Raw genomic sequence first — 25,310 nt, 5'->3', positions numbered from 1 at the left:
AACAGGATGTGGTGTTCATTGACTTCTCCCGTATCTCATCTTCTAGGAACCGGCAGCATGACGCAGCACAGCTCAAGAAGCTTTAGGCAAGCACTTGAGTGTCTACTATAGAATAGAACACTCCTTTCTCTTATGACAGACCATCTCTTATGATAAACCAAATATACCTATAACTTGTTATTGTATTGTGTGAGAAGAATCATTGTTTGTTCATTTATTCAATTCATTCAACAAAGGCTTTCTAGAGTACTTACTATGATCCAGGCATTCACATAAAAATCAAGGGGTCCAACACTATTCCTGTGGGTAAACTCTTACTTAACTCTCCATTTCCACGACAATATGCGCAAAGGACAGAGTAACAGAGTTAATGGAGTGAAAGGTGTGATATGGGCCAGATCCTGCATCTTATAGGCAATCATGAGGACTCTGAATTTGATTGAAAAGAAGAGACTTTAGAACATTCTGTGCAACAGAGGAATATGATCCAACTTACTTTTTAAAGGATCATTCTTAATAAGTCAATCGGAGAAAGACAACTATCATATGATCTCCCTGATATGAGGAAGTGGTGATGCAACATTGGGGGTTAAGGGGGTGGGAGAAGAATAAATGAAACAAGATGGTATTGGGAGGGAGACAAACCATAAGTGACTCTTAATCTCACAAAACCAACTGAGGGTTGCTGGGGGAGGAGGGTTGTGAGGAAGGGGGTGGGGTTATGGACATTGGGGAGGGTATGTGCTATGGTGAGTGCTGTGCAGTGTGTAAACCTGGCGATTCACAGACTTGTACCCCTGGGGATAAAAATACATTATGTTTATAAAAAATAATTTAAAAATAAATTTTTAAAAATGACAACAATGAAAAAAAAATAAAGGATCATTCTTGCTGCTCTACTGAGAATAGACATAGAATGGTAGGGTGCAAGTAGTGATCTCTATTAATAAACTGTGGAGTAATCCAAGTGAGCAATGGTGGTGGCTCAGAACAGGATGGAAGCATGGAGCTGGTGAAAAGCGGTCAGATTTTGGATGTATTGTGAAGATAAGGTATTTCGTTTGAAAATAAAGTCATCAGAATTACAGGACAATTTAGATATGTGGTGTGAGGAAAAAAGATCTTGCACTCCCAAGAGAAGAACATTGCAGTCCACTGAGGGGAGATGAACCTTTATCATTAAAACTTTGCTGAGATGGCTTCAGAAGGGCTCTAGAGAGAATTAGTTTCCTAAATTATTCAGATCCAATAGATGCTTCCTTTAGAATTTCAAATGATAATGTTATTTATGGAAAGGTCTTTTTCTTAGATGGAAAGTTTAGCTCCAAATACTCCATTTTCCCATACTCACAGGATTTCTTATACAATCTGTATAGATCTCTCTACCTAAAAAGAAAACTAACTGGTTGGCGAACTACATAAATGTCTTTGTTTTTAAAGCCAAGTCGGCAAATATTAAGCTAAGCTTGATTCATTTTGATGTGACACCTCATTTACTTTCTGTTAGGGACATGTTTCCTTTCTGGGACCTGTCCATATTTCTATATATTTTATAAAAATAAAACTCTTCATGCTATTTATTAATAGTAGTAGGAGAGTAGAAAGACAATAAATAAGGTATGCCATGTTAGTGATTCAGTTCATCCACTGGATGGGAATTAGTAGAACAGCAGATCATATTTAAGTTGAATTTGATGAAGGCAGAGAATGGGGGAACATTGAGATGTACATGACAAATAAATGCATGGATATAAAACAGGATGGCCAACTCATGAAAATAACAGACTTCAGAGCTCATGAGAGGGGACAGTGGATTTGGAGTTATAAGGAGTAAGAAATTGAGGCCAACAAGGTTTGGTAAGATGATTACGATGTTACGTATCAATAACATACCTGGTATAACAGTTAAGTTTCAATTTTAGCTTTTAGTTAAAATAAAGACAGTGAGGACGCCTGGGTGGCTCAGTTGGTTAAGCAACTGCCTCTGGCTCAGGTCAGGATCCTGGAATCCCAGGACTGAGTCCCACACAGGACACCCCACACAGGATGCCCCATTCAGTGGGGCGTGTGTTTCTTCCTCTTATCCTCCCTCCTCTCATGCTCTTTCTCTCAGCCTCTCTCTCAAATAAATAAAATCTTTAAAAAATAAAAAAAATAATAAAAAATAAAGACAATGAGGTTGAAAATGTAAAAGAACTAAAAGAGCCTTATGGGAGGAAGTTTGTAGAAAATGGATAAAGTAAGCCATTAGAAAGCCACCCAATGGAAAAGCACAGTTGAGAGACAATTTGATCATTAGAAATCCAAGAGAACTAAGTTTCTAAACTATAGCACATCTAGCAGGAAAAATAAGCTAAAGCTATGAATAATTATGTGGTTATACATTGCTTTCATATAAAATAATAAACTCCATTTAAGTTTTTTCTCCTACTAAGCTTAGGAAGTCAGAAAGTTTTAATACCCGGCTTGAAACCTAGCTTAAAAGACACTCACTTGCTTTCATCCACTGTATGCTATCTAGTTCCGGCCCCACTCAAGTAACCAAGAAGTTCCAGAGGCAATTGTGAGGTTTTCAATATCAAATGGAGTGACGGCTTTCTTCAGGAAAGTGGATAGGCAATAAATACATATTAAGAAGCCATCCCCAAACACTAGAAGTGTGTGAAGTGATAGCAATGCATAAATCATAGAGTGCATTAGAGAACTTAAATGTCATAAACAATGTATCACATATAAAGAGGGAAGTAATGTTTATGAAATCACATAACCAACAAAGGATTCGTATTCAGAATCTATTTTAGAATTTGCTTACAACTTAATAAATAAAAGACAAACCCACAGAAAAATCAGCAGAGGATTAATAGGCAATTCACAGAAAATAAAACTAAAGTGTTTATTGTGCATATGTGAAAATATGTTCAAACGGACTAATATGAGTATTTATCTCTGAAGAAAGAGGAGGGAGGAAGATTCCATTTGGAAAAGGCACAAAGGGGAAGGCTGCTTTGTGTGTAACATTTACTGCCTTCAGATAACAAAGAACAGAGCAAATATTACTAAATGCTGACATTTGGTGATATTGGTGGCAATCATATATATGTTTGGCTTTCTTTCTCTATTTTCTTGTGTATTTTTGAAATATTCTTTAATAAATTTACATGTATGATGATTTTACCATCCATTATATAAATATTTCCACATCTATCAGTTTTATGAGGTAACATGATAAGGAAGGCAGTTATGACTTAGGGGAAGAACATAAGAGTTGAGCTGGAGTCCTAAATTCTAGTTCCAGATCTGCCACTTGACCACTATGTGATCCTAAGCAAATCACTTAATTGTTCTGAAACTGATTCCTCATCTGAAAAACTTAAAAACAAAACAAAAAGAAAACCAATATCTATCTCTACTACATAAAGTTATGTTAAGGGGTGAATTATTTCATGTAAATGAAAATGATGTTCATATGTAAAGAAAAGATATTGGGACTTCTCAAAGCCCACAGTTAATGTGAAATCAGACATTAGAAACAGAAAGGAGACAGGTGTCTTTTCTTACCGGGTCTATTAGCTGAGAATAGAGTTCATGGCAATTGTCAAAAATATATTTGTACGTAGAATCCAGGCACGCTCTAACACAGTCCTTCACCACCATGCTGGCCTTTGGGGGGCTTTGCAGCTCCAGAACCTGACAGACAAATTTTTTCCTTAAATTCAAAAATAGAAGATCGCAATCCAATATAAACAACTTAACCTCAATAACTGTTTTTAGTTGATTTTTCTATGTTCAGGAAAAATGTGGTCTTAACAATGTTTTGAATGTGTAAATACTTACTTTAACTTCCTGATACAATTCAGTGAAAATGATCACAGTTGTAAATATTCAGCTAGAAACTCTTAGATTGACTAATCACATTACTCATCCACCTATAATTTGCAATAATTCAATAATTATTTATCATCTACTGTATGCGTGACAATGGTTATATTGCAATGAACAAAAGAAATAAAAATCCCTTTCCTCATGGAGCTAAATTCTAGTAGATAGCAAAATTAATCAATAAAATAGATGATGCACACTGAAAAGAAAAATAAAGCAGAGAAGAGGGAATGGAAAGTGTTTTAGTGAAACAGAATAAAAACAGAGGATACAATATTAGGTGAGTTCAGAGAAGTAAAAGGATGAGACTAGGAGGAACATCTGTATCTAGATCATTTTTACAAACCTTAGCTTTGAGTAAGGTGGGAAGCAATTTGACATTTCAGCAGAAGAGCAAAATGACCTAACTGAACCATCTTTTAAAAGGTTCCCTTAGGCTGCCTAAGGTGGGCTATGGAAAAAGTAGAGATACCAGTAATGAGGAAAGCACAATAATTCAGTCAATATGTGCTTGCACTCTGGTGTTAAGGTAGGGGAAATCACGTTTAGAATAAATCATTTTCTGGTTAATTTGGGAAAGAAGAACTAACAGGATCTGTTGACAGACCGGATGATCGGTGTGAGAGAGAGAGCAGTCGGGACCCCATAGTTTCAGTCTAAGAAACTGACAATGGAGGCGGCTCAACTTAGATGGGCAAAGCTATGCACAGGAAATCAGGGACTTGGTTTCAGACAAGTTAAGAATGAACAGGTTGGGGGCGCCTGGGTGGCTCACTGGGTTAAAGCCTCTGCTTTCAGCTCAGGTCATGATCTCAGGGTCCTGGGATGGATTTCCTCATTGGGCTCTCTGCTTCGGCAGGGAGCCTGCTTCCTCCTCTCTCTCTCTGCCTGCATCTCTCCTACTTGTAATCTCTGTCAAATAAATAAATAAAATCTTAAAAAAAAAAAAAAAGAAAAGAAAGAATGAACAGGTTGTTATGCACAGAAGTAGATTTCAAGTAGACATTTGGGCATATTAGTCTAGACTCATGAAAATGTCTGGGGCTAGAGATACGAATTTAGAAATTATTAGCTTAAAGAAGAATTTAAAGAAACAGGACCAGATGAGTATGTATATAAAAGAGAAGTCTAAGAAACAACAACAACAAAAACCCTAGATAATTCTAGCCATCAGGCAAATGACAAAGAAGAAAGCAGTGGAAACTGGGGAAAAAGCAGCCAATGAGATAGGAGGAAAACTAAGCAAGAAGAAAAATCTTGGGAAGAAAGGGTTTCCTGGAGGAAAGATTGATGACATATAATAATACTGAACATTGTAGGATAAGGATCAATAACTGACCACTAGATTTGACAGTGGTCCTTAGTAATTTTGACTAGATCATTTTTGGTGAAATGATGGAGTAGAAGTCTGATTGGAGTGAGTTCAAAAATAAGGGTGATTTTGAAGATTTATTATTGTTAAAATTTCAGTTCTCTCCAGATTAATCTGTAGATTTAATCCAATCCCAAACAATATCCCGACAAGAACTAATACCAACTAAGCAATTCTGAAAAAGAAGAAAAAAGATATAGGACTCACAATATCTGACTTTAAGACTTGCTATTAGGCTATAGTAATCATGACAATATGGTAAAGGTGAAAATATAGACAACTGAACGGTATAGAGCCCAGGAACAGACTCAAGCAAAATGGACAATTGATTTTTTATAATGATGCAAAGGCAATCTAATGCATAAAGGATAATACTTCAAATAAATGGTGGTAGAATGATTGAACATGTGGTATGCAAAAAAAGGACATGATACCTTGTATCATATTTAAGAAAAAGAAACCTCTCAAAACACAAGACTAAACATATAGGGTAAAATAAAACTTTTAGAAGACACACAGTAAAATCTCTTGAAGACTTTAATTTAGCCACTATTTACTCTTTACACTACCTGTAAATCGAAAAACTGATGAAGTAAACTTCATTAAAATTAAATACTTTTTGCTGTACAAAAGGTACTGTTAGAGAATGAAAAGACAAAGCAGGCAGGAAGACAATTCTAACAAATAAAATACCTAAAAAAGTCTTGTATCCAGACTATATAAAGGACTCTTTTTTTGAAGTTTTTTAAAAATTATTTTTCATAATCTCTAAAACGTGGGGATTGAACTCATGACACCAGAGATCAAGAGGGGCATGCTCTTCCAACTGAGCCCGCTGGGGACCCCAAAGAACTCTTAATACTCAAAACCAAAACAAACAGAAACAAACCAAAGAAACCCAAACAAAACACTAAGAGAAATGAGCAAACTATTTCAACAGATTGTTCATAAATGAAATTCAGATGACAAACCAGCCCAAGAAATGATGATCAACATTATTAATAGAGAAATAAAATTAAGACAGTAAGATACAACTTCACTATCAGAATGGCTAAAAAATAGTAATAAAAATTACAACCACGGAAAATACCAAGAGCTTCACCAGAAGATGCAGAGCAACTGGAATTCCCAAACATTGCTGCTGGGAATGCAAAACTGTACAAATGCTTTGAAAAAACAACTTGTCATTTTTCGTAAAGTTAATCATACATGTATGAGATGACCCAGGAACCTTGCTTCAATGCAAGTGAAAGCTTCGGTTTACACTAGTAATATGTACATAAATATTTTTAACAGTCTTATTAATAACCCAAACTAGGAACAACTCAAATGCCTGTAGTGTATACCTAAACAAGGATTCTACTCAGCAATCAAAAGGAATAAACAGCTTCTACACTCAAGACCGATGAAAAGCCAGTGTGTCATGTTATGTAGCGGAGAATTTTATTTACACAATGTTTTGGAAAAGAACTGTAGGGAGACAACAGATCGGTGGTCACCAAGGGCTGGGAGAGGGGTTGAGTCTAAAGGAGCAGCCTGAGGGAATTTCGGAGGACTATGGGACTGTTTTATACGTTGACTGAAGCGGAGGTTATACAACCCCACCAAAACTCATAGATCCATACAACGAAGGAAGGAATTTTACTGTCTGTAGTGAGGGAAGAAAATGGGAGGTTGAAATTTGCTCAAAAGATACTGGGATATTAGAAACTGGGAAGCCAACAAAGAGGATGATTCTGAGGAGTTTGGGTATTACAGGAAAAGAGGAATTAGGGTAGAGCCGCTGGAGAAGGAAGTGGAGTCAAGCACTGAAGAGAGTGGGGGGGACAGCTGCACCAAGGCTTTAGTGCTCCAGAGGGGATGAAATCGATTGCACAGGTGGAAGAGATGGCCTTTTCTAGGAGAACAGACAGCTAATCAATAGTAATAAAAAAAGAAGGAAGAGTAGATGGATACGGATGCAGGTGTGTAGAGAGATGGGGTGGGTGGGTGGAGCATGTGGTCTGAGCTTGAGGAAGCTCTCCAGACTTTGCTCCTGTTTTTCTGCAGGGAAATAGGAAGCAAGGTCCTCAACTGGTAGTGAAGATGGTAGAGGAGGGTGCTGTCCGTTTGAGACTTTGTTTCCAAACACAAGGCTAGTGACTGAGGAATGGCAGATACATAGCACAGGTTAGGCACCCCCTACCCTCACTCCTATTTCCCCAAGGCCACAATGTTGATGGCGGGCATCACCTGTCAATAAAGTAACACTTCCCTCTGAGCCTGGCTGGAGGCTTACCATCCTTCTCTACTCACTGTTCTGGCAGCTGCTGCCAGGAGGTCAGATGGATATAAATTCTAGTTATCCCAGTCACCCAGTTTAACTGTGATTTTAAGCCAAATGAATTTTATCTGAACTTTAAACAATCTAAGAGACTGCTGATAGAGTATGGTTTGGTTTTCTGTATCTCCTATTATACAGTACCATTTTTAGTGCTTCTAGTGAAAACAAGCATGGGCCGCTGAAAACTGTTTTGTTTTGTTTTTTTTCTTTCTTTCTTTTTTTTCCTGTACAGGAGTTTTCTGAATAAACATCATAGAAGAGCAAAACTTTTTTAGCGCATAGCCTGACAAGTAGTTTTAGGAAACACTTTCCATGAATTGTCCTGTTAGCCAAATTATGATTGCAAAGAATTTGCTGTTAAAGCAGAGGGGACGGATCTAAAAAGAAATGCCTGCATAGTTTGGTAGATGAGAGTTATACTAATGATTTAAGCAATCAAATCTATTCCTATGTAGACATTTCCAGGGCTGAAAACAAGAGTTGCCACAACTGGGGCAAACTTAAAAGAATCAGCTACTCTCTTGGGATGAAAAAGTCAGCAAGACTTCTGAGTTAAAAGTAAAAGAAGAAGTCAACTTGAAAAAGTCGACTCATTTCCATTTAGCATTCTCAGGGAATTTTTTTTCTTTAGTAGGTGCCATCTTTATTTAAGATGGATTTAACTTAAAACTATATTTGAGCCAAAGGTATCGGAATATTTAGGTGTTTAGGAAAATCCCTTTTCAACACACCTTAGACTGGAGGATTCACTTAGCACTGGAAAGTCATCACAGCATAATCGCTGGGGTTGAACAGTAGTGATCAAGAGATGCAGAAAAACCAGACTTCAATGGGCAATGAATGTGGTATGCCACACCAGATAGCCACAAATAAAATAAGGTACCTTCATCCTAAAAAAGGTGATACTTGTCAGCAGGTCAACAGTTGATTTCAGGTCTTGCAGCCGTTCAGCATTGCTGGCAGGAAAGTTTTCCTGGTTCATTAAGAAATAGAAAATGGGTAAATTATCAGCCTTAAGAGCTTGTGATGGGAAAACAAACTAAAATCAACTTTCTGGGGAAGAAATGGGAAGGGAGTTATGTAAAAATTATAAAAATATACCTATATTATTCTGAAAATATTGTATCATAAAACATAAAGAGTAAACAATTTGGAAATATTCTCTTCTTAGTCTTAGAAAATCACAACCTTCTATTTATTTTCAAAATAGTATCATTCATGCTGTGTTATCATTAATCTTGTTCATATCATAGTTTTATATTCATATAATAGTTTTGCTACTAGAAGTGGAGGGGACAGCATGTAGTTGGAAACTTTTTTAATAATTTTCTGAAGACAGGCAATTTTTCTCCAAAAATACCTTGGGAATTTTACATGTGCTGCATTTACCATGAGTTACAAAGAAACTTTTAAAAGCTAAAAGAAAAATCAGACCACATGGCAGTGTCTTTCCTGGAAGTACTATGGGTTTCAACAAGTTGATTAATGCGATTTGGTGGAGATGTGATATAAAAAATAAAAATGTTCAGAGCTTTGATGTAGAGGGAAGGTATAATTATGAAAATGTTTGATCTAAAGAACAATTTTTGCATTGAGAAATTTCTCATTTTAACATGCTTTCAGATTGGCTTTTTAAAGAGCAATCAGAGGGTGCCTGGGTGACTCAGTTGGTTAAGCGACTGCCTTTGGCTCAGGTCATGATCCTGGAGTCCCGGGATCAAGCCCCTCATCAGACTTCCTGCGACCTTCTCCCCCACTCTCATGCTCTTTCTCTCTCAAATTAAAAAAAATAAATAAATAAAAATCAAAAATAAATAAATAATAAATAGCAATCAGAAAAACCACAGGTAATTTTTAGATATTCATGAACTCATACAGAGTTACAGTGTCCAAATGATGAGAAATGAGGTGGGCTTCAGACCCTTTGGGCCCCCAAATACTTTTTTAATTGCCTGTATAGCACTTGTCTCCTACTAGTATTGGCCCCATTTCCAACAGGAAGGGTAAATTTGACAAAATGTAGTTTTATAATTTCCAGAAATATGCAATTAAGATACCCATCCATCATGAACTAAAATATGAATGCAGAGGGTCTACATTGTGTAGATGATGGAATTATGTTTGAAATACATTATTAAATAAAGAATACAACAGTTATTACTACAGCTTTTTTCTATAAATAAAACTGATAACCAAATGTTTTGTAACTAAGTTTTTTTTTAAATAACATCATATGTACATTTGCACACACATACATGAATATATTTTTTGTGTGTATATTTGTGTGTGTTTCACCGGGAGGTGAAATGCAGAAGAGCTGACAAGAACTCTGGACAGCTTCAAAAGAGCACATTGTACTGATTTAGGAAGAGTAAATTAAGCAATGAGTCTAAGAGGCATCTTAAAAGCTGGGGAAATAGTAGCAGGATATCTTCATTAACAAGGGGTGCGCTTTTAGGATGAGGACTCTGCCACGTGTCTACCTCATGGATTAGCTGCCCCTCAATCGGACAGCTATTATAATTATAAAAGTAAAATTACATACACACGTTACTATTGTAGGCTTATGTGGGGCAAGGTCCCTGAACAAGAGACACCAGCTTGCTTACTTAGGAACTTAGCTGTCCAGTGTGACAGAACCTCAGATCCCAACACCAGTATTTTTACTTTCCCACTACACAGTGCATGATTTTTCACAGTACGACAAGAAAGCATCTCAGCCAAACATGATATTTTACCTTCAGGCAGATACTTTTGTACGTACCCTATACTTTGACAGGTCAATCCTTAAAGAGTTATGCAATTGGTCCAGTAGTTTTATGAATTTTTCCCTCTGTACAAAGCAAACACAAAAGAGGAGAATGGAAATAAAGGGTCATTCTAAATGCAGTCCTCACAACAACTCTTTTAGTTATTGTCCTCCTTCTACAGAAAGGAAGGTTCAAAGATGTCAACGATTATCTGAGTTGATAGCTCGGCTATATGACATAACAATGCTTCAGATGCACACCTCTTTCACACCAAATCCAGGCTCTTGCCAATTAGCCACAGGGCCTCTCTGTGATGAATAAGGAAGTATCCAGAAAGTTGTGTACTTCAGAAAGAGTCCAGACAACTGAATTGCCCCTGTACTAATTCACAACACTTTGAGTCAGCAAGAAGAACACACATCCCATCCCCACACACCACTCCAGAAAGAAATGATTGTTTTTTAAAATTTCTCCTAACTATTGAAGTGAGATAGCTATTGTTCTCATCAAGAACAATTTCAAAAAGCATTTTCCTTTTGGTGACAAGTACAAACTTCATAATCTGAAAGTATCGATCACTTTTTTTTTTTTTTTTTTTTTTAAATATTTTATTTATTTATTTGAGAGAGAGACAGTGAGAGAGAACATGAGTGAGGAGAAGGTCAGAGAGAGAAGCAGACTCCCCATGGAGCTGGGAGCCTGATGCGGGACTCGATCCCAGGAATCCAGGATCATGACCTGAGCCGAAGGCAGTCGTCCAACCAACTGAGCCACCCAGGCGTCCCTATCGATCACCTTTTAAAGTATGTTTATGATTTAGTGTTTTTTTTTAAAAAAGCACAAAATATCAAACCAAAAAAATTATTGATGCCTCCCTCTGAGGCAGTTGAACTGACCTCATCATAGAATGTGAAGATAAGAATAGGGAATCTGCTTATAAGGATGAAGTTGTGTTGATTAAATAAAGTAAATAAGTTAGATAAGGTAAAAACATCAAAATCACACAAACTTTATAGGATAGGCAATCTCCCATTCTGAGTCTTAGACATCTAATCAAAAATGAAAAAAAGATATGGGAGTGTAAGTAAGTAACATTAAATGCCTCAGCCTACATTACTATTCTGTAAATAACAAATTGCACTTTGGAAGAAGTAGAAACTTTCCTAATACTTTCACGTATGAGGTGGATTTATGGGGTTATAACTCTTCCCTTGAAGTCACCGATTTTGATGAAGTGAGCTGAATATTAACAGGAGTTGATGAATCATTCTTAAGTTGAAACTCCTCTATTTTCTGAATAACTGCCTTAATCAGGTTTATCTATCAGGCAATAAAGCTTGATATCTCCTCTGTGTTAACCCCCTGTGGAGTCAATGAAGGAGTCCAAGAAATGAACCTTGCCTTCAACTTGCTTGCCATCTTGTTAGGCAGAGAAGACTCTCCAGCAAAACTCTCCATGAAATACACAGATGAGTCGAAGGTCTTGGGTATTTCTTTCCTACTCTTCATCATACCTTTCCAAGGGAAGAGGTGAACCATACTGCCCTTTTATTAACCCCCATCCACAACCACCTAGATCAGTAGCTCTCAATCAAAATAGAAAAATGGAAGAACCATGGCCATCACCAGTTTAGGCCACAGCAAAGTTAATCATTCAATCATTCATGTCATGCCTTAAGATGCTTGATCTGACCTCTGTGGGTGGTACAAATCATCAGGACACTCCAGTCATCCGTGCTAATGCCCAAATCATTGGGCCTCTTACTTCCACTGGGACTGACTGTTCTGGTTGTCTGCTTGATATCCATTTTTTCATTCTTCCTTACTAAGAGAACCTCATGACATTGTGAGTCATATGTGTCCATTATGAAATACCTACCTTCCCAGACCTCTTTTCCTCTAGCAATGGCCATGCAGTAGGATTTTGGCTAATGAGATACATATAGTTTATTAAACAGGATGGACTCAGCTAGTATATTGCCAGTTGAATTATTATTTTAAAGGATTCTAGAAGAGTTTGGCAAACACTATCATATTGGTGTCTGCTATATAATTCTTTATCGGGCTATTCTCCATCTGCCGTGGGTTTCTTTCCTTCCCCCATATGAAACTCAGACTAGACACAAGAAGGCATAACAGATGTGGGACCACCAGATGAAAAGCTAAACAAGAGATTAGGCCTGGTGGAGCAGGAAGCTGAGAGCCCTCATTCTGCCTCTTAGCCCTGTCTGCCTACCCTTCCAAAAAATGACAATCCTGAGCAGCTACACTAGCCCTGAATTCCTTACTACCTTTGGACTTGGGTTCCATGGGGGAAAAAATCTTATTAAGTCTGTTTAGTTGAGTTTGTTTCATGCAGTCGAACAGAACGGTGACTGATATAGATCACACATGTGGTCTTCTTACCCAAGTCTTCTGTGCCCAGCTGGAAATTTTACATTCAAGGAACACAGAAATGTGAAGAAAACTGCCTAGCTTGTTGTCTCTAAATCCCAGACAATATCAGATGATGGGAAATTAAAAGTATGCTACTGATTGAATTTTCATAGAGATTCTTTAAACAGCAGGACAGCTTGAAATTTAATTTATCACTTTTCGATTTAAGTAGAGATTGCCTTTGCAAGAACTAAGGAGGCCTATTTCTTGCATGGTGTGACTGGAGGAATAACAAAAGGCTGGGTGATTAAGAAGTGATTCTCAGTGGGTTAAGCCGCTGCCTTCGGCTCAGGTCATGATCTCAGACCCTGGGACTGAGCCCCACATTGGCTCTCTGCTCAGGGGGGAGTCTGCTTCCTCCTCTCTCTCTGCCTGCCTCTTTCCTTACTTGTGATCTCTGTCAAATAAATAAATAAAATCTTAAAAAAACAAAAAAAGATTCTCCCGAGGGGCATGCCCACAACATCTAACACCATCCTGTCGTCCTGATTTTTCTGCCAGGGAAGGTCTATACAGGCCTGGGATTTGGTAGTGACCACATTAATCAAAACACTGCTATCAGTTATCAAAAACATATGTTTCATTAGTTGATAAGAATAACTTTAGGGATGCCTGGGCGGCTTCCTCGGTTAAGCATGTGCCTTTGGCCCAGGTCATGATCCTGGGATCCTGAGATTGAGTACCACATCAGGCTACCTGCTCGGGGGAGTCTGCTTCTCCCTGCCTATGCTCTCTATCTCTATCTCTTGCTTTCAAATAAATAAAATGAATTTAAAAATCTTAAAAAAAAAATAAAAAAATTAAAATTAAAATTAAAAAAAAAAAAAAAAAAAAGAAAGAACTCTAGGCCAAGGGTCAAAAAACTGTCTGGAAAGAGCCAGGTAGTAAATGTTTTCAGCTTTGTTGCCAGTCGCAACTATTAAACTCTGCCACTGAAGTGTTGTTTCTTGGACAGTGAAATCTGAACTTCATGTAATTCTCAAGTGTTGTAAAATGGTAGTCCTCTTGATATTTTTTTAACCCTTTAAAATGTGGAATTTATTCTTATCTCCATATGAAACCAGCTGGTGGGCTGATTTTGGCCCCAGAGGACTGGAGGAATTTTGAGTAGGGGGGAAGGCATTGTTACCCCACAAGTGCATTCAAATCAACACGAAATGTCAACAAGTTGCCCTCGGATCCTGGGAACTGGAGAAAGGAAAGTCTTTATAAGGAAGGTGTGTAAACACCTCTGCATCAACCTCAGCTTCTCTGTTCCATTTCTTTGTTTCTCAGTATCTCAATCCAGAAGCAGAGGTGGATTTCACTTGAAACTGATGCTGCTTCAGTGTTGGGAGCCCTCACTGACTTCAGCTTCCCTGAGAAGATCCCTAGCTAGGTGTTCACATGACCTCAGCTTTCCGTAAACTTTGGAAAAAGTAGGATAAGAAGTATTCTGATGTGGACCAGCTAATTGGAAGAACTTTTTTTACCAGATCATATCAAAAGCAGTAATTCGTTAAGAAGAACAGAACATTTCAAGTAGAAATTATACATAGCCTATTTTGATATTTTTTGATAATTTAGTTAATCACGGGAACATATGGAAAATAGGCTTACATTTCTTACTGATTTGAGGTTAATACTGCTATCAACAGATACCATAAAATTATAAAATGATGGCATCAGTGACAGACTAATAAATGTGATCAATTCAAAGAGTATTTAAGGAGTCACTTCATAGGCACTGGGAAAGTCCTGAGACGGTGCTCCTCATGGACCTAGAGAGCCCCAACATCTCCCTCAGTCTGACTAAACTTTAGACAGGTTTCTTCCTGACTCTAGACCCTTATCTCTCTCTCTCTCTCTCTCTCTCTCTCTCTTTCTTTTAGAGCATTCTCTTTAAAAAACTTACAATTGTAATTTTTTTCTCTGCTCCTTAGAAATGTAAATCTTTTTAAAAGCCTCTAGCTAAGGGATAGTATCTGCAACTCTCAGCCTCTGTGGGGAGGGTAAGAGACTAATTTTGGTAGGTACCAAGTAGCAAACACAAACAGCCTCATCACAGAAAAAGACACTTGCACACCCAAGAATAAGTTAATGAGCTGGACACATGCCACTGATCAAATTTCCCCTCAATACCTTCAGGTATTTTTTTCTCCAGCTTATTCTAGCTCTTAAAAACTCTATCTTTTGTTTTAGTATAGCTAAGTTCAGAGGGAGCCCTAGCCTCTCCCGCTAGGGCAATAAATAGCCTCACATTGTTTTCATTGTCTATTTAACTCTCTCAGGCACATTTTTTGCTTTGATATCACATATGAAAGAAACCTAATAAATGTTTTCCCAAACTTGATGTAAGTCAATAACATGTGTGTCAGATTATCAATGAATTTTGAAGTTAAGAGAAACTTTCCTAAAAACATCAAATAAAAACGTTTGATCAGCTCAAAAAAAAAAAAAAAACTTTGATCAACTCTTGTAAAGACTGCATTATCTTTTTTTAATAAAAAATTATATTGCAGGATTTTCATTATATGAAGAAGTGATCAAAGAATTTGCCCTCAAGAACTCTAGAAAAACTTTTAAAGAGATGTATCAGGAAGCTAATGAAAATATCATGTTGTTTTTCTGGAATTTGTAATGTTTGTGGTATCCCACTACAGTGATTTAAAATTCATCAGGATTCATTTTTTTTTTTTTAAAGATTTTATTTATTTATTTGACAGAGAGAAATCACAAGTAGACAGAGAAGCAGGCAGAGAGAGAGAGAGGGAAGCAGGCTCCCCGCTGAGCAGAGAGCCCGACGCGGGACTCGATCCCAGGACCCTGAGATCATGACCTGAGCCAAAGGCAGCGGCTTAACCCACTGAGCCACTTTTATTGACAATGTGTATTCTTCTGAAAAAGAGTCTCATCAAATGACATAAGGTTTAAGCAGCACAAAACTTAGATCCACCTGTGCGCACATCAGCCCTATCACTAATTGCCATCTTGTCCTCCTGTATTCAATACCGGAGCTGGTTTAATCATTCCTCCTTCCTCAGTGTGGCTTTCTGGAGTTCTGAGACTAGAAAACTCAGCACCATATTTGCCAAACTCCTTTGCAAGTGTATGCAATTGTGTTAGTTTCTGCCTTCTAGAAGCATGTGGACTCTACATTTGTAAAGTCGACAGGAGCAGATGGAGGTCCACCTCCTGCTTCTTGGTTTACTTCTGCTGCTAAGTCAAGTCCTAGAGACATGCATTTCCCAGTCTCTGGTCACTAGGATTGTGATTTCCAAAAGATAGCTGCATTAGCAGAAGCCACCTTCTGATTCGTCACCTTCCTGACTATAAGTAAGCTCACAACTTCTCTTGCAAATCAGTTTCACTGTGATATTTTGAGGATTATTCTAGAAGAATCTTCTGCCAGGACTTCCTATGATATTATAAGCACCCAATCCCCTGTGCCAAATCCCTTTCTATTTAAAATTTCTAGGATGGTTTCTATTACTGCACCTGAACTGTGTCTGATACACACTCTCTCTCTCCCTTCTACAACATCTCTTCTACACAGTTAACTTTCTAAATCAAAGGTTCTATTAGATTACACCCTAAGCTTTGAGAATAATGTCCAAATATCTCAGTAGGCTTAAGAGGCCCTCAACAATCTATTATCAACCCAGTTGTACAGCTTCTTCTTCTACTACCTGGAACTTGGGAAGTACTACTCATCCCTAAAAGCCCTGTTCATTTTATCAAACTTTTATGAGCTCCTGAAAAGAATCAGTCATTTTTTCCTCTTAAATCTCAAAGCAAATTTGTTAATATAACCTCCTTTGACACTAAACATATTTTGGAAATGACTTACGATTATCACTACATATGGTTATATGACTACCCCATTAATTTAAGAAATTAGAAGTCACCTTTTATCTTTCAGTCCCTTCATTACCTGCTGTAGTGCCTTACATGAGGTATCACATGAATACATATAAATGAAAAAGTGGACAAATAGAAGAACATATGTAATGGCAAAGAAATATTTATTAGCATTTGCTTATTTATTTTTGCCCAACACTGGCTGGGTCAAAGAGAATATATATGTTAGAAAAAAAAATGAACTAGATAAACATCAATTTTACTAATAATTCATTGTATTTTAAGATAACTCACTAAATAAATTTTCTAAAGACTTTTCTTTATAGTTGAGATATTAAACCCCAAGTCACGGGGTTTTCTTCCTTTCCAACCCTTGATCTACCCATGGTGTTTTCCAAAACCACAGGGATGTTTTATCCAAAAGAATTTCTTTAATTTTCCTGACTCCAAGCTTTACAATCGATGGTGTGCTATTAAATCATCTCTTCAAAAGAAAAATGCCTTGATTTTTAGCATTTGCCAATTTTCATGATGTTAGTATTCTCAGTACTTCTGGTTTCAAGGACTGCTATGTTCAGCAATTATCTTGCAGTATTCCTGAAAATTCAGCGGTCATGGCCTGTGAGCAGGTTTAACTAAATTATAACGGTCTTATATTCAATTTTCAACAATCTACTTCCAGAGCTACATCTTGGACCCAAGACTTTCCCTTTGGAATTTTAATTGAAATGTATTATGTTCCTACATAAATCTTTTGTCTCTGTCTCTCATGGTGCAACTTCTCAAACCTAAACCCCATGGTGAAATCTATGTACTAATTCACTCACCCTTCCATTGTCTCTTTTCTACAAAATTTCTATCTGGAGTCAATCCAATCTTCTGCTGTGTACATTACATGAACAACAGAATGCTGCAAAATCCTGAGAAAATCTGACAGCCATATGCATTGTTGTGACAATGTGACTTATGCTTCTCAACATCAAATGAGACCTTCAACTTTTCTAGGAATTCCTCTGACATGGCCCTGAAGCATTCCCCTTTCTATTCCTTCTGATAATTTATCTAAACCTATCATAGCTCCTGTCTTATAGGTGAGCATTTTCTGTTCCTGCAGACAACCACAGAGAAAATTAACGTTAATGGGGTATGAAAACCCAACTTTTCACTCCAGTATCAAAAGGTCACAGTTGTCTACAAGGATACTTACATTATTCCTGAAATTTCAGAAAGGAACTTGTCCTTTCTCATTCCAAATAATGTACCTCCTTTTGTACCCTCAACTACCTATTTTTCTTTCTCTTCTGCAATGTCGCTGCATCACATGTTCTCCATCTGATAAATCTGCAACTTCATTGTCATAACTTGTTCCTTTCCTGATAACCTATAAACATGTTTCAATTTACCTTATTAAATTAAAAAAATAATCCTTACCCAACCCAGCCAGTAAAAATAAAATCTTTTTCATGACAAAATCTTCCCTTGACCAATCTTTCCCTTTTCATTCCAGTTCGTTAACAAAAGAGTCTCTGCCCATCTCATTTTAAACAAAGAAATATTTACATTATATATAGGCACCAATGAATATTAATTATGCTAGGAGAGCAGTTTTTCATCTTTCAGTCCTACTGTATTTCTACTTTTATCAGAGTGTGTATGTATGCGTAAATCAGACTGACGGGATTTGGTCCTTGCCTATGAGATAAGCTACTAACCCTTACCGACAGAGGGCAAAGAAGAGTAGGCGTCTCAGGTTAGAAGGGGTCATCTAGGGTGCCTAGGTGGCTCAGTGGGTCTCAGGTTAGAAGGGGTCATCTAGCGTGCCTAGGTGGCTCAGTGGGTCTCAGGTTAGAAGGGGTCATCTAGGTGCCTGGGTGGCTCAGTGGGTTAAAGTCTCTGCCTTTGGCTCAAGTCATGATCTCAGGGTCCTAGGATCGAGCCCCACATAGGGCTCTCTGTTCAGCAGGGAGCCTGCTTCCCTTCCTTTCTGCCTACTTGTGGTCTCTGTCAAATAAATAAATAAAATCTTAAAAAAAAAAAAAAGGTAAGAAAAAAATGTAAGAAAAGCTTTTTCTACTGGCTTATTATTTAGATACTCAAAATGTCTGGGTTATACCTTTGAGAAGGATGAAAAAGGACCATTATAATGGTGTTCTTGAATCAGAAGAAACAGATCAGATTCAGAATTCAGGTAAAAAAGAACCTTTGGCCATAAATTGGCCAATGTGGGAAACGTTATACTTAGATATCTCTGACTGAGCAAGTAGCATTATTTTCAGTAGGCAGAGAAAAATACACTCACATTTATATACCAAATCATCAATTTATCAAACTGTAGCTTGAGGAAAAAAGTTTTTTGGCCCTCTTCTACAATAAGTTATTTGATTTGTAAAATACAGTTTTTTATAATCATGTTGTCACTGAAAAGTAGTGAAATCAATTTGGTTTTTCTTCTTTGGGTCAGCAGGAAGTTCTATCTCATTTTCCTCCAGGTAGCTTTTATGACAGATATTAATCATATAGACATGTCTTCTTTTTCAGAACTACAAAGGCTCAGTGTTCCACAACACTGGCTTATTCTCTACAAGGCACCCAGGCAGAATATTAAAAGCAAAACAATTTCATAACACTGTGTGCTTGATGTTACAAGTAAAATCTCAAGACGATCTTATTATCAAGATGAGGTTTTTATAGCAAAACTATTCTGATGATCTGTTAGCGGTTATAATAGTATTTTGTTGAGTTGGTCAGGGAAGGTTCTTTGGTCCTAGCTCTTACAAGACTTACTTCTAACAGAAGTAACTGATGGTATGCTGTTTATACTGTAGGTAGAGCAGGAGAGATGAAATCCTCACACCTGATATCTATAGAGCATTTTCAACTTTTACAAACTGGATTATCATATTGTACCTCATTTGCTTTCATCTTCAATTTGAGAAACACATTAGAAATGTAGTTGTTATGGGGCACCTGGGTGGCTCAGTGGGTTAAAACCTCTGCCTTCGGCCCAGGTCATGATCTCAGGGTCCTGGGATCGAGCCCCACATTGGGCTCTCTGCTCAGCAGGGAGCCTGCTTCCCTTTCTTTCTCTCTGCTTGCCTCTCTGCCTGCTTGTGATCTCTGTCAAATAAATAAATAAATCTTTAGAAAAAAAAAGAAATGTAGTTGTTATTTTCATTGAGCAGATTGAGAAATTCAGGCTAGAACGACTGGCTTGGCTTGCTAAATTTGAACACAAACTCAAATCCCATGACTCCTAACCCAGATAGTATTTTCATCTACTAGTACTTAATTTGATTTGTCATTAAATAACAATTACTTTTTCCTTTGATTCATTCCAACTCATCTCACATGCCTCATACGTATTTTCTTTCAGATAAAAAGGACAGAAAAACTGTACACACAGCAGCACATTTTCCCCCTACTGACTTCACACACTTTTATTTGCCGAGACTCATTTGTTTCTACTCTATGACACATACCTCAAAATTTAGTTTCTACCAACATAATAACAAAAATCTATTCAGTGAACCAATTCTGAAGTACAGTGTAAAAAGTAACTATGTTGTCATGAAAATCATTTTTCTACAATGGATCTCAGTTTCATGTATACACACACACGAAAGTAAAAATACTTGTTTCATATGGTTATTGAACCGAGCTAGTGCTGAACACGTACGTGCCTAGTCAAATTATGTAAGTGAAGATAGCGTTCTCTCCAGACAGCTTTCCTTTCCTTCCCTGTCTTCATCCCCAAAGACACCACGTCCTGTTGACTCTATGCCACGAGTAGCTCTGTAATTTGCCTTTTCTCCTCCAACTTCACTAAGTTTGTCTTAGTTTAGATCTGTACCATGCTCCTGCCCTTACTATAAATTATATCCTGTTTCCAGTCTTACCAATTTCAGTTTAATGAGGTTTATAGAGAATGAGTTCCAGTGACAGTTACAACCACTAAATACTTGAGTTTCCTTGAGATACCTGCATTCCTACTTTTCAATGCATCTTTGATGCATGTGACTACTTCAGGTCGATAGTCTTCATTGGGTATAGAGAGTTCTTAAGACCCTTTAAACACCTACTACATTTTACTTCGATGTGCCAATATCTACCAATAATAGTAAAAACCAATCAGAGGTAAAAATGGAGGCTAACAATCTTGAGAGAAGTCAACCAAACTCACTTTTACCAGGGAGCATCTGAAAGGGTGAATCCTAACTTTGCATATATGGAGAAAGTCCTATAAAGTCCCAGTACTCTTTTAGAAAAATGATGTGTCCTCATTGGGGAAAAGATCATTCCAGATAGGGTCACTTCATTCCATGAAGATGCCTACTGAAGACCCAAGTTCTTTTACAGGGTATGTTTCCCATGAACTTTTAGCCTTCGCCCATTATACTGTAAGACATTCCCTAAGAAGTGCCTCCTGCCGTGAGAGTCCAAGAATATCTGGAATCCAACGTCTGTTGGAAATGTAACTCCCATAAGCGAGTAGGAATCTGAAAATCCAAAAATACTTACACCAAAGTTGGTAGCAGCAAATCGATCTGAGGCGGAAACTTGCACGTTCGTTGAAACTGTCGTGTGAGCGTAGAAAGCGTTTATATTTGCCAACAAGGTACTCATGACAGCAGGGACGCCAGGGCACATGTATTTAGAAGACAGACATGAGAAGTGCCTACAAGACAGAAACATTAAGCACTCTTAAAACACAAACCAATTAATTCATGTAACAGCGCACCCTCTAATGCCAGTGATTACTTCCTTAACTACATCTACGAAGAAGAGCAGAAACTCCCACCATCTCCACTACCTGAAAGAGAAAGCAATTTCAGCTTTTAAAAATGTCTTATTCATAAAGGGGAGGAGGCTTAATTAGAATGTGATTTGTCCCAGGGATGACTGCATAATTCAACTGTGGGAATGTTGTGTGTACACATCCAAAGTGCAATTTCCGATGGAATCCAGCACCAACCGAAAGCAATTCCACGGGAGTCTCCCGTTCTCCAGCAACTATGCCGTCACTTACTTCAGGTCCCGACATGCTCTATTTCAACCAGAATGCCCTTTCATTCTTGTATTCCTATCACCTTGATGAACCAAAAGGCTCTCTCTCTTTTCTTTTTTTTTTTAAGATTTTAATTATTTATATGACAGACAGAGATCACAAGTAGGCAGAGACGCAGGCAGAGAGATAGGGGGAAGCAGTCTCCCCGTTGAACAGAGAGCCTGATGTGGGGCTCAATCTCAGGACCCTGGGATCATGACCTGAGCTGAAAGCAGAGGCTTTAACCCACTGAGCCACCCAGGCACCCCAAGGCTCTCCTTTCTTTGCAAGTCTACTGAACAAGTGAACTTAAAAATCTGACTTGAGTACAGTTTCTGGAATTTTGTCATCAGAATACCTTCCAGAAGCAGTTCGGCTTTCCTGGCATTTTGCTGCAACCAGGATTTAATAAGGCAAACGGATGAATAGTGAAGACAGATTGAATTATGCCAGCTCAATGCTTAAAGACCATTTCTTTTAAACCCTGAATAATAGTATCATTCACAGACATCAGAAGCATCCAGTGCTCAGTTCTGTTACTTCTCTCAAGAAAACCTGTTTCATTTGAACTATAACAAAAGAGTTGAAAATTGAAAGCACAGCTTATGATAAAAGTGAGAAGATAAAATACGGAGGAAAGAAATTTTCACTATGCGATCTGATGCTATTTTGTTCTCCTATGTCAGTAATTTTTCCTTCACTTAGGCATCTCTGAATTCCGTATTACTGAACTCAATCACAGAATGAACAAACATAAGTAAATGCCCTGAATAACACCTCAGAAAAAATGGATGATGGTCCTGGAAATGGTGGCTTCTCTTAGGTTTTAGCTATGTCACTCATGCAGCTTGTTGCAATACTAGCTGATAAAAATAGGTTAAAGTTTAAACACGGATCTTTGAGCATTATGAATAACAAAGCCTGACGTGGGAGTTGCATGATGTTTTGCTATTTAACCCTAGAAATACATTATCACTGATTGCTTCCTTTAGGTAAATGATACCTACTTTGACTTTACTATATACTAAATTAATTATATCTGTTAAGAATATCACAAGTAATATAAAGATATTAAAAAATAGAAAGCAAAATCTCTTAACACTATGTATCTTTTTTTTTGAGCAATTCACAGTAATAAAATTTGTTAAACCCAAGTTAGAGGTTAAGAGTCATGGAATATGCAAGATCTAAATGTAATGGTATGGGGGATGGCACAAGGAAAATAAGCATCCCTAGGGGGAACAAGAGTTATAGAAACATCGGTTGTCAAAATAAATTGGTAAGAAACTCAAACACAAGAAGTTTATTATCCTGAACATCCTTGATATATTTAAAGGGATACTGGAGGTCACCAGGATGAACAATCTTGCTTTTGGTTTATAAAAAAAGGTATCCATGTCTCCTTGATGCAGCCAAGTGTTACAAAGTATTTAAATCTGGTAGCTGCCACCTTCTGATTTTTGGTGCCCATGCAATCAATAACAGTGTAGCAGGGACTTTAAGCAGAAATAATGGACAAACATAATAAATATTCTGAAGGCGCTTCTAGCCTGAATTCTATAGGTGAAATTGAAAATCTTATAAGGAAGATGACACAATTATTGAACAACGTTCATTGCTTATAAGGCATCTGAGAGGGAAAATGAGCATAATATGGGGAGACCAGGGATATAAACAAGCAAGCTTTGTCTCTTTTATACTTTGAGTTGGTAAGCTTAGTGTTTTAATGATGAATGTTTTAACGTTTAAATGATGAAAATGCCCTACAAAATTGTGGCTTTGGGGGCTTTGAGAGATGTAATTTTGACTTACCTAGTGTAACACAATCTTTGCTATGTACTTATCATTATGTTAATACATATAAAATCAGAAAAGCAGTAAAAAATACACTGGTTTTCATACTTTAAAGATTTCTTCAAAAAAATAATTCAATTTATAGCTAAATGGTAGGATTATAATACTTTCTCCTATTAGAACTGATTAGAAATAGAATTAGAATTGACCTTAGTATTTTTCTATTCTTTAACTTTTCATTTTTTTGTTTGTTCATTTTTTTAATCAAAGGCATCTGGCCAGAGTCCTCTCCCTTCAATAGCTACACATTTACTATCTTTCTGGAACTATTTTTCATGACAGGAATCTAAAGTTGTTTAAAACATGCTCCTGGAGTAAAATATGTATACCCTAATCAAGAGGACACACATGAAAGACTAGTTTTCCCATGCAAGAGAAAGTGCTATTACAGAATTATGTAAAAGTTTTCATGCTATTACAGAAGTATCCATTGGATAGAGGAAGTCTGGAGGCCCAGAGATGGAGGACGCAGGTTCAACGGCTGATTGGAGCCCACTGGTGGTAAGCAGTGGAGACATCAGAGGGAAATGTCTGAGTCAAGGTCTTGAGGATTAAAATTCATGTAATGGCTTTACAGAAGAGTAAAGAGTTTAGTGTCCCTAGAATTTGGTCTAATAAATATATATTTTTAATATTTTAATTTAATTTTATTTTTTTCAGTGTTCCAAGATTAATTGCTTACGCACCACACCCAGTGCTCCATGCAATACGTGCCCTCCTTAATACCCACCACCAGGCTCACCCAACCTCCCATCTCCCTCCCTGCCAAAACCCTCAGTTTGTTTCTCAGAGTCCACAGTCTCTCATGTTTCATCTCCCCCTCCCATTTCCCCAAATTCACTTTTTCTTTCCTTTTCCCAATGCCCTCCATGTTATTCCTTATGCTCCACAAATAAGTGAAACCATATGATAATCGACTTTCTCTGCTTGATTTATTTCACTCAGCATAATCTCTTCCAGTCCCTTCCACGTTGATACAAAAGTTGGGTATTCATCCTTTCTGATGGCTGCATCTGGGAAAATTGGATAGCTATGTATAGAAGAATGAAACTAGACCATTCTCTCACACCATACACAAAAATAAACTCAAATGGATGAAAGACCTCAATGCGAGGCAGGAATCTATCAAAATCCTAGAGGAGAACATAGGCAGTAATCTCTTCGACATCAGCCACAGCAACTTCTTTCAAGACATGTCTCCAAAGGCAAAGGAAACAAAAGCAAAAATGAACTTTTGGGAGTTCATCAAGATCATAAGCTTCTGAACAGCAGAGGAAACAGTCAAGAAAACAAAGAGGCAACCTACGGAATGGGAGAAGATATTCGCAAATGACACTACAGACAAAGGGCTGATATCCAAGATCTATAAAGAACTCCTCAAACTCAACACTCAAAAAAAAGAAAATTACGTCAAAAAATGGGGAGAAGACATGAACAGACACTTCTCCAAAGAAGACATACAAATGGCTAACAGACACATGAAAAAATGTTCATCATCATTAGCCATCAGGGAGATTCAAATCAAAACCACATTGAGATACCACCTTAGACCAGTGAGAATGGCCAAAATCAACAAGACAGTAAACAAGTGTTATAGAGAATGTGGAGAAAGGGGATCCCCCTTATACTGTTAGTGGGAATGCAAGCTGGTGCAGTCACTTTGGTCTAATAAATATTTATTCTAAGTGTGAGATACTGTGTTAGACATTGGATATATATTAAGGAATCCACTTACAGACAAATGGGAGAATTAGTCACACAGGAAATGTAAAACAATTATGCAAATGTTATGAAAAAGAAAAGCCAAACAGA

General features: G+C 37.4%; 1 protein-coding gene across 1 annotated transcript in view; it reads right to left on the bottom strand.

Moving 5' to 3' along the window:
* UNC13C (unc-13 homolog C) overlaps positions 1 to 25,310 on the bottom strand; it is a 574,360-nt gene that overhangs the window by 260,763 nt on the left and 288,287 nt on the right. Inside the window, exons 13-16 of the mRNA XM_059180554.1 lie at positions 21,119 to 21,275; positions 10,339 to 10,407; positions 8,458 to 8,547; positions 3,559 to 3,687 (exon numbers count right to left, since the gene is read on the bottom strand). Of these exons, the coding sequence (XP_059036537.1) occupies positions 3,559 to 3,687; positions 8,458 to 8,547; positions 10,339 to 10,407; positions 21,119 to 21,275 (445 nt within the window). The remainder of the gene's footprint in view (positions 1 to 3,558; positions 3,688 to 8,457; positions 8,548 to 10,338; positions 10,408 to 21,118; positions 21,276 to 25,310) is intronic.

The sequence above is a fragment of the Mustela lutreola genome, chromosome 7 (assembly GCF_030435805.1).
Source record: "Mustela lutreola isolate mMusLut2 chromosome 7, mMusLut2.pri, whole genome shotgun sequence".
NCBI lineage: Eukaryota > Metazoa > Chordata > Mammalia > Carnivora > Mustelidae > Mustela > Mustela lutreola.
This window is presented reverse-complemented; position numbering and strand designations above follow the sequence as displayed.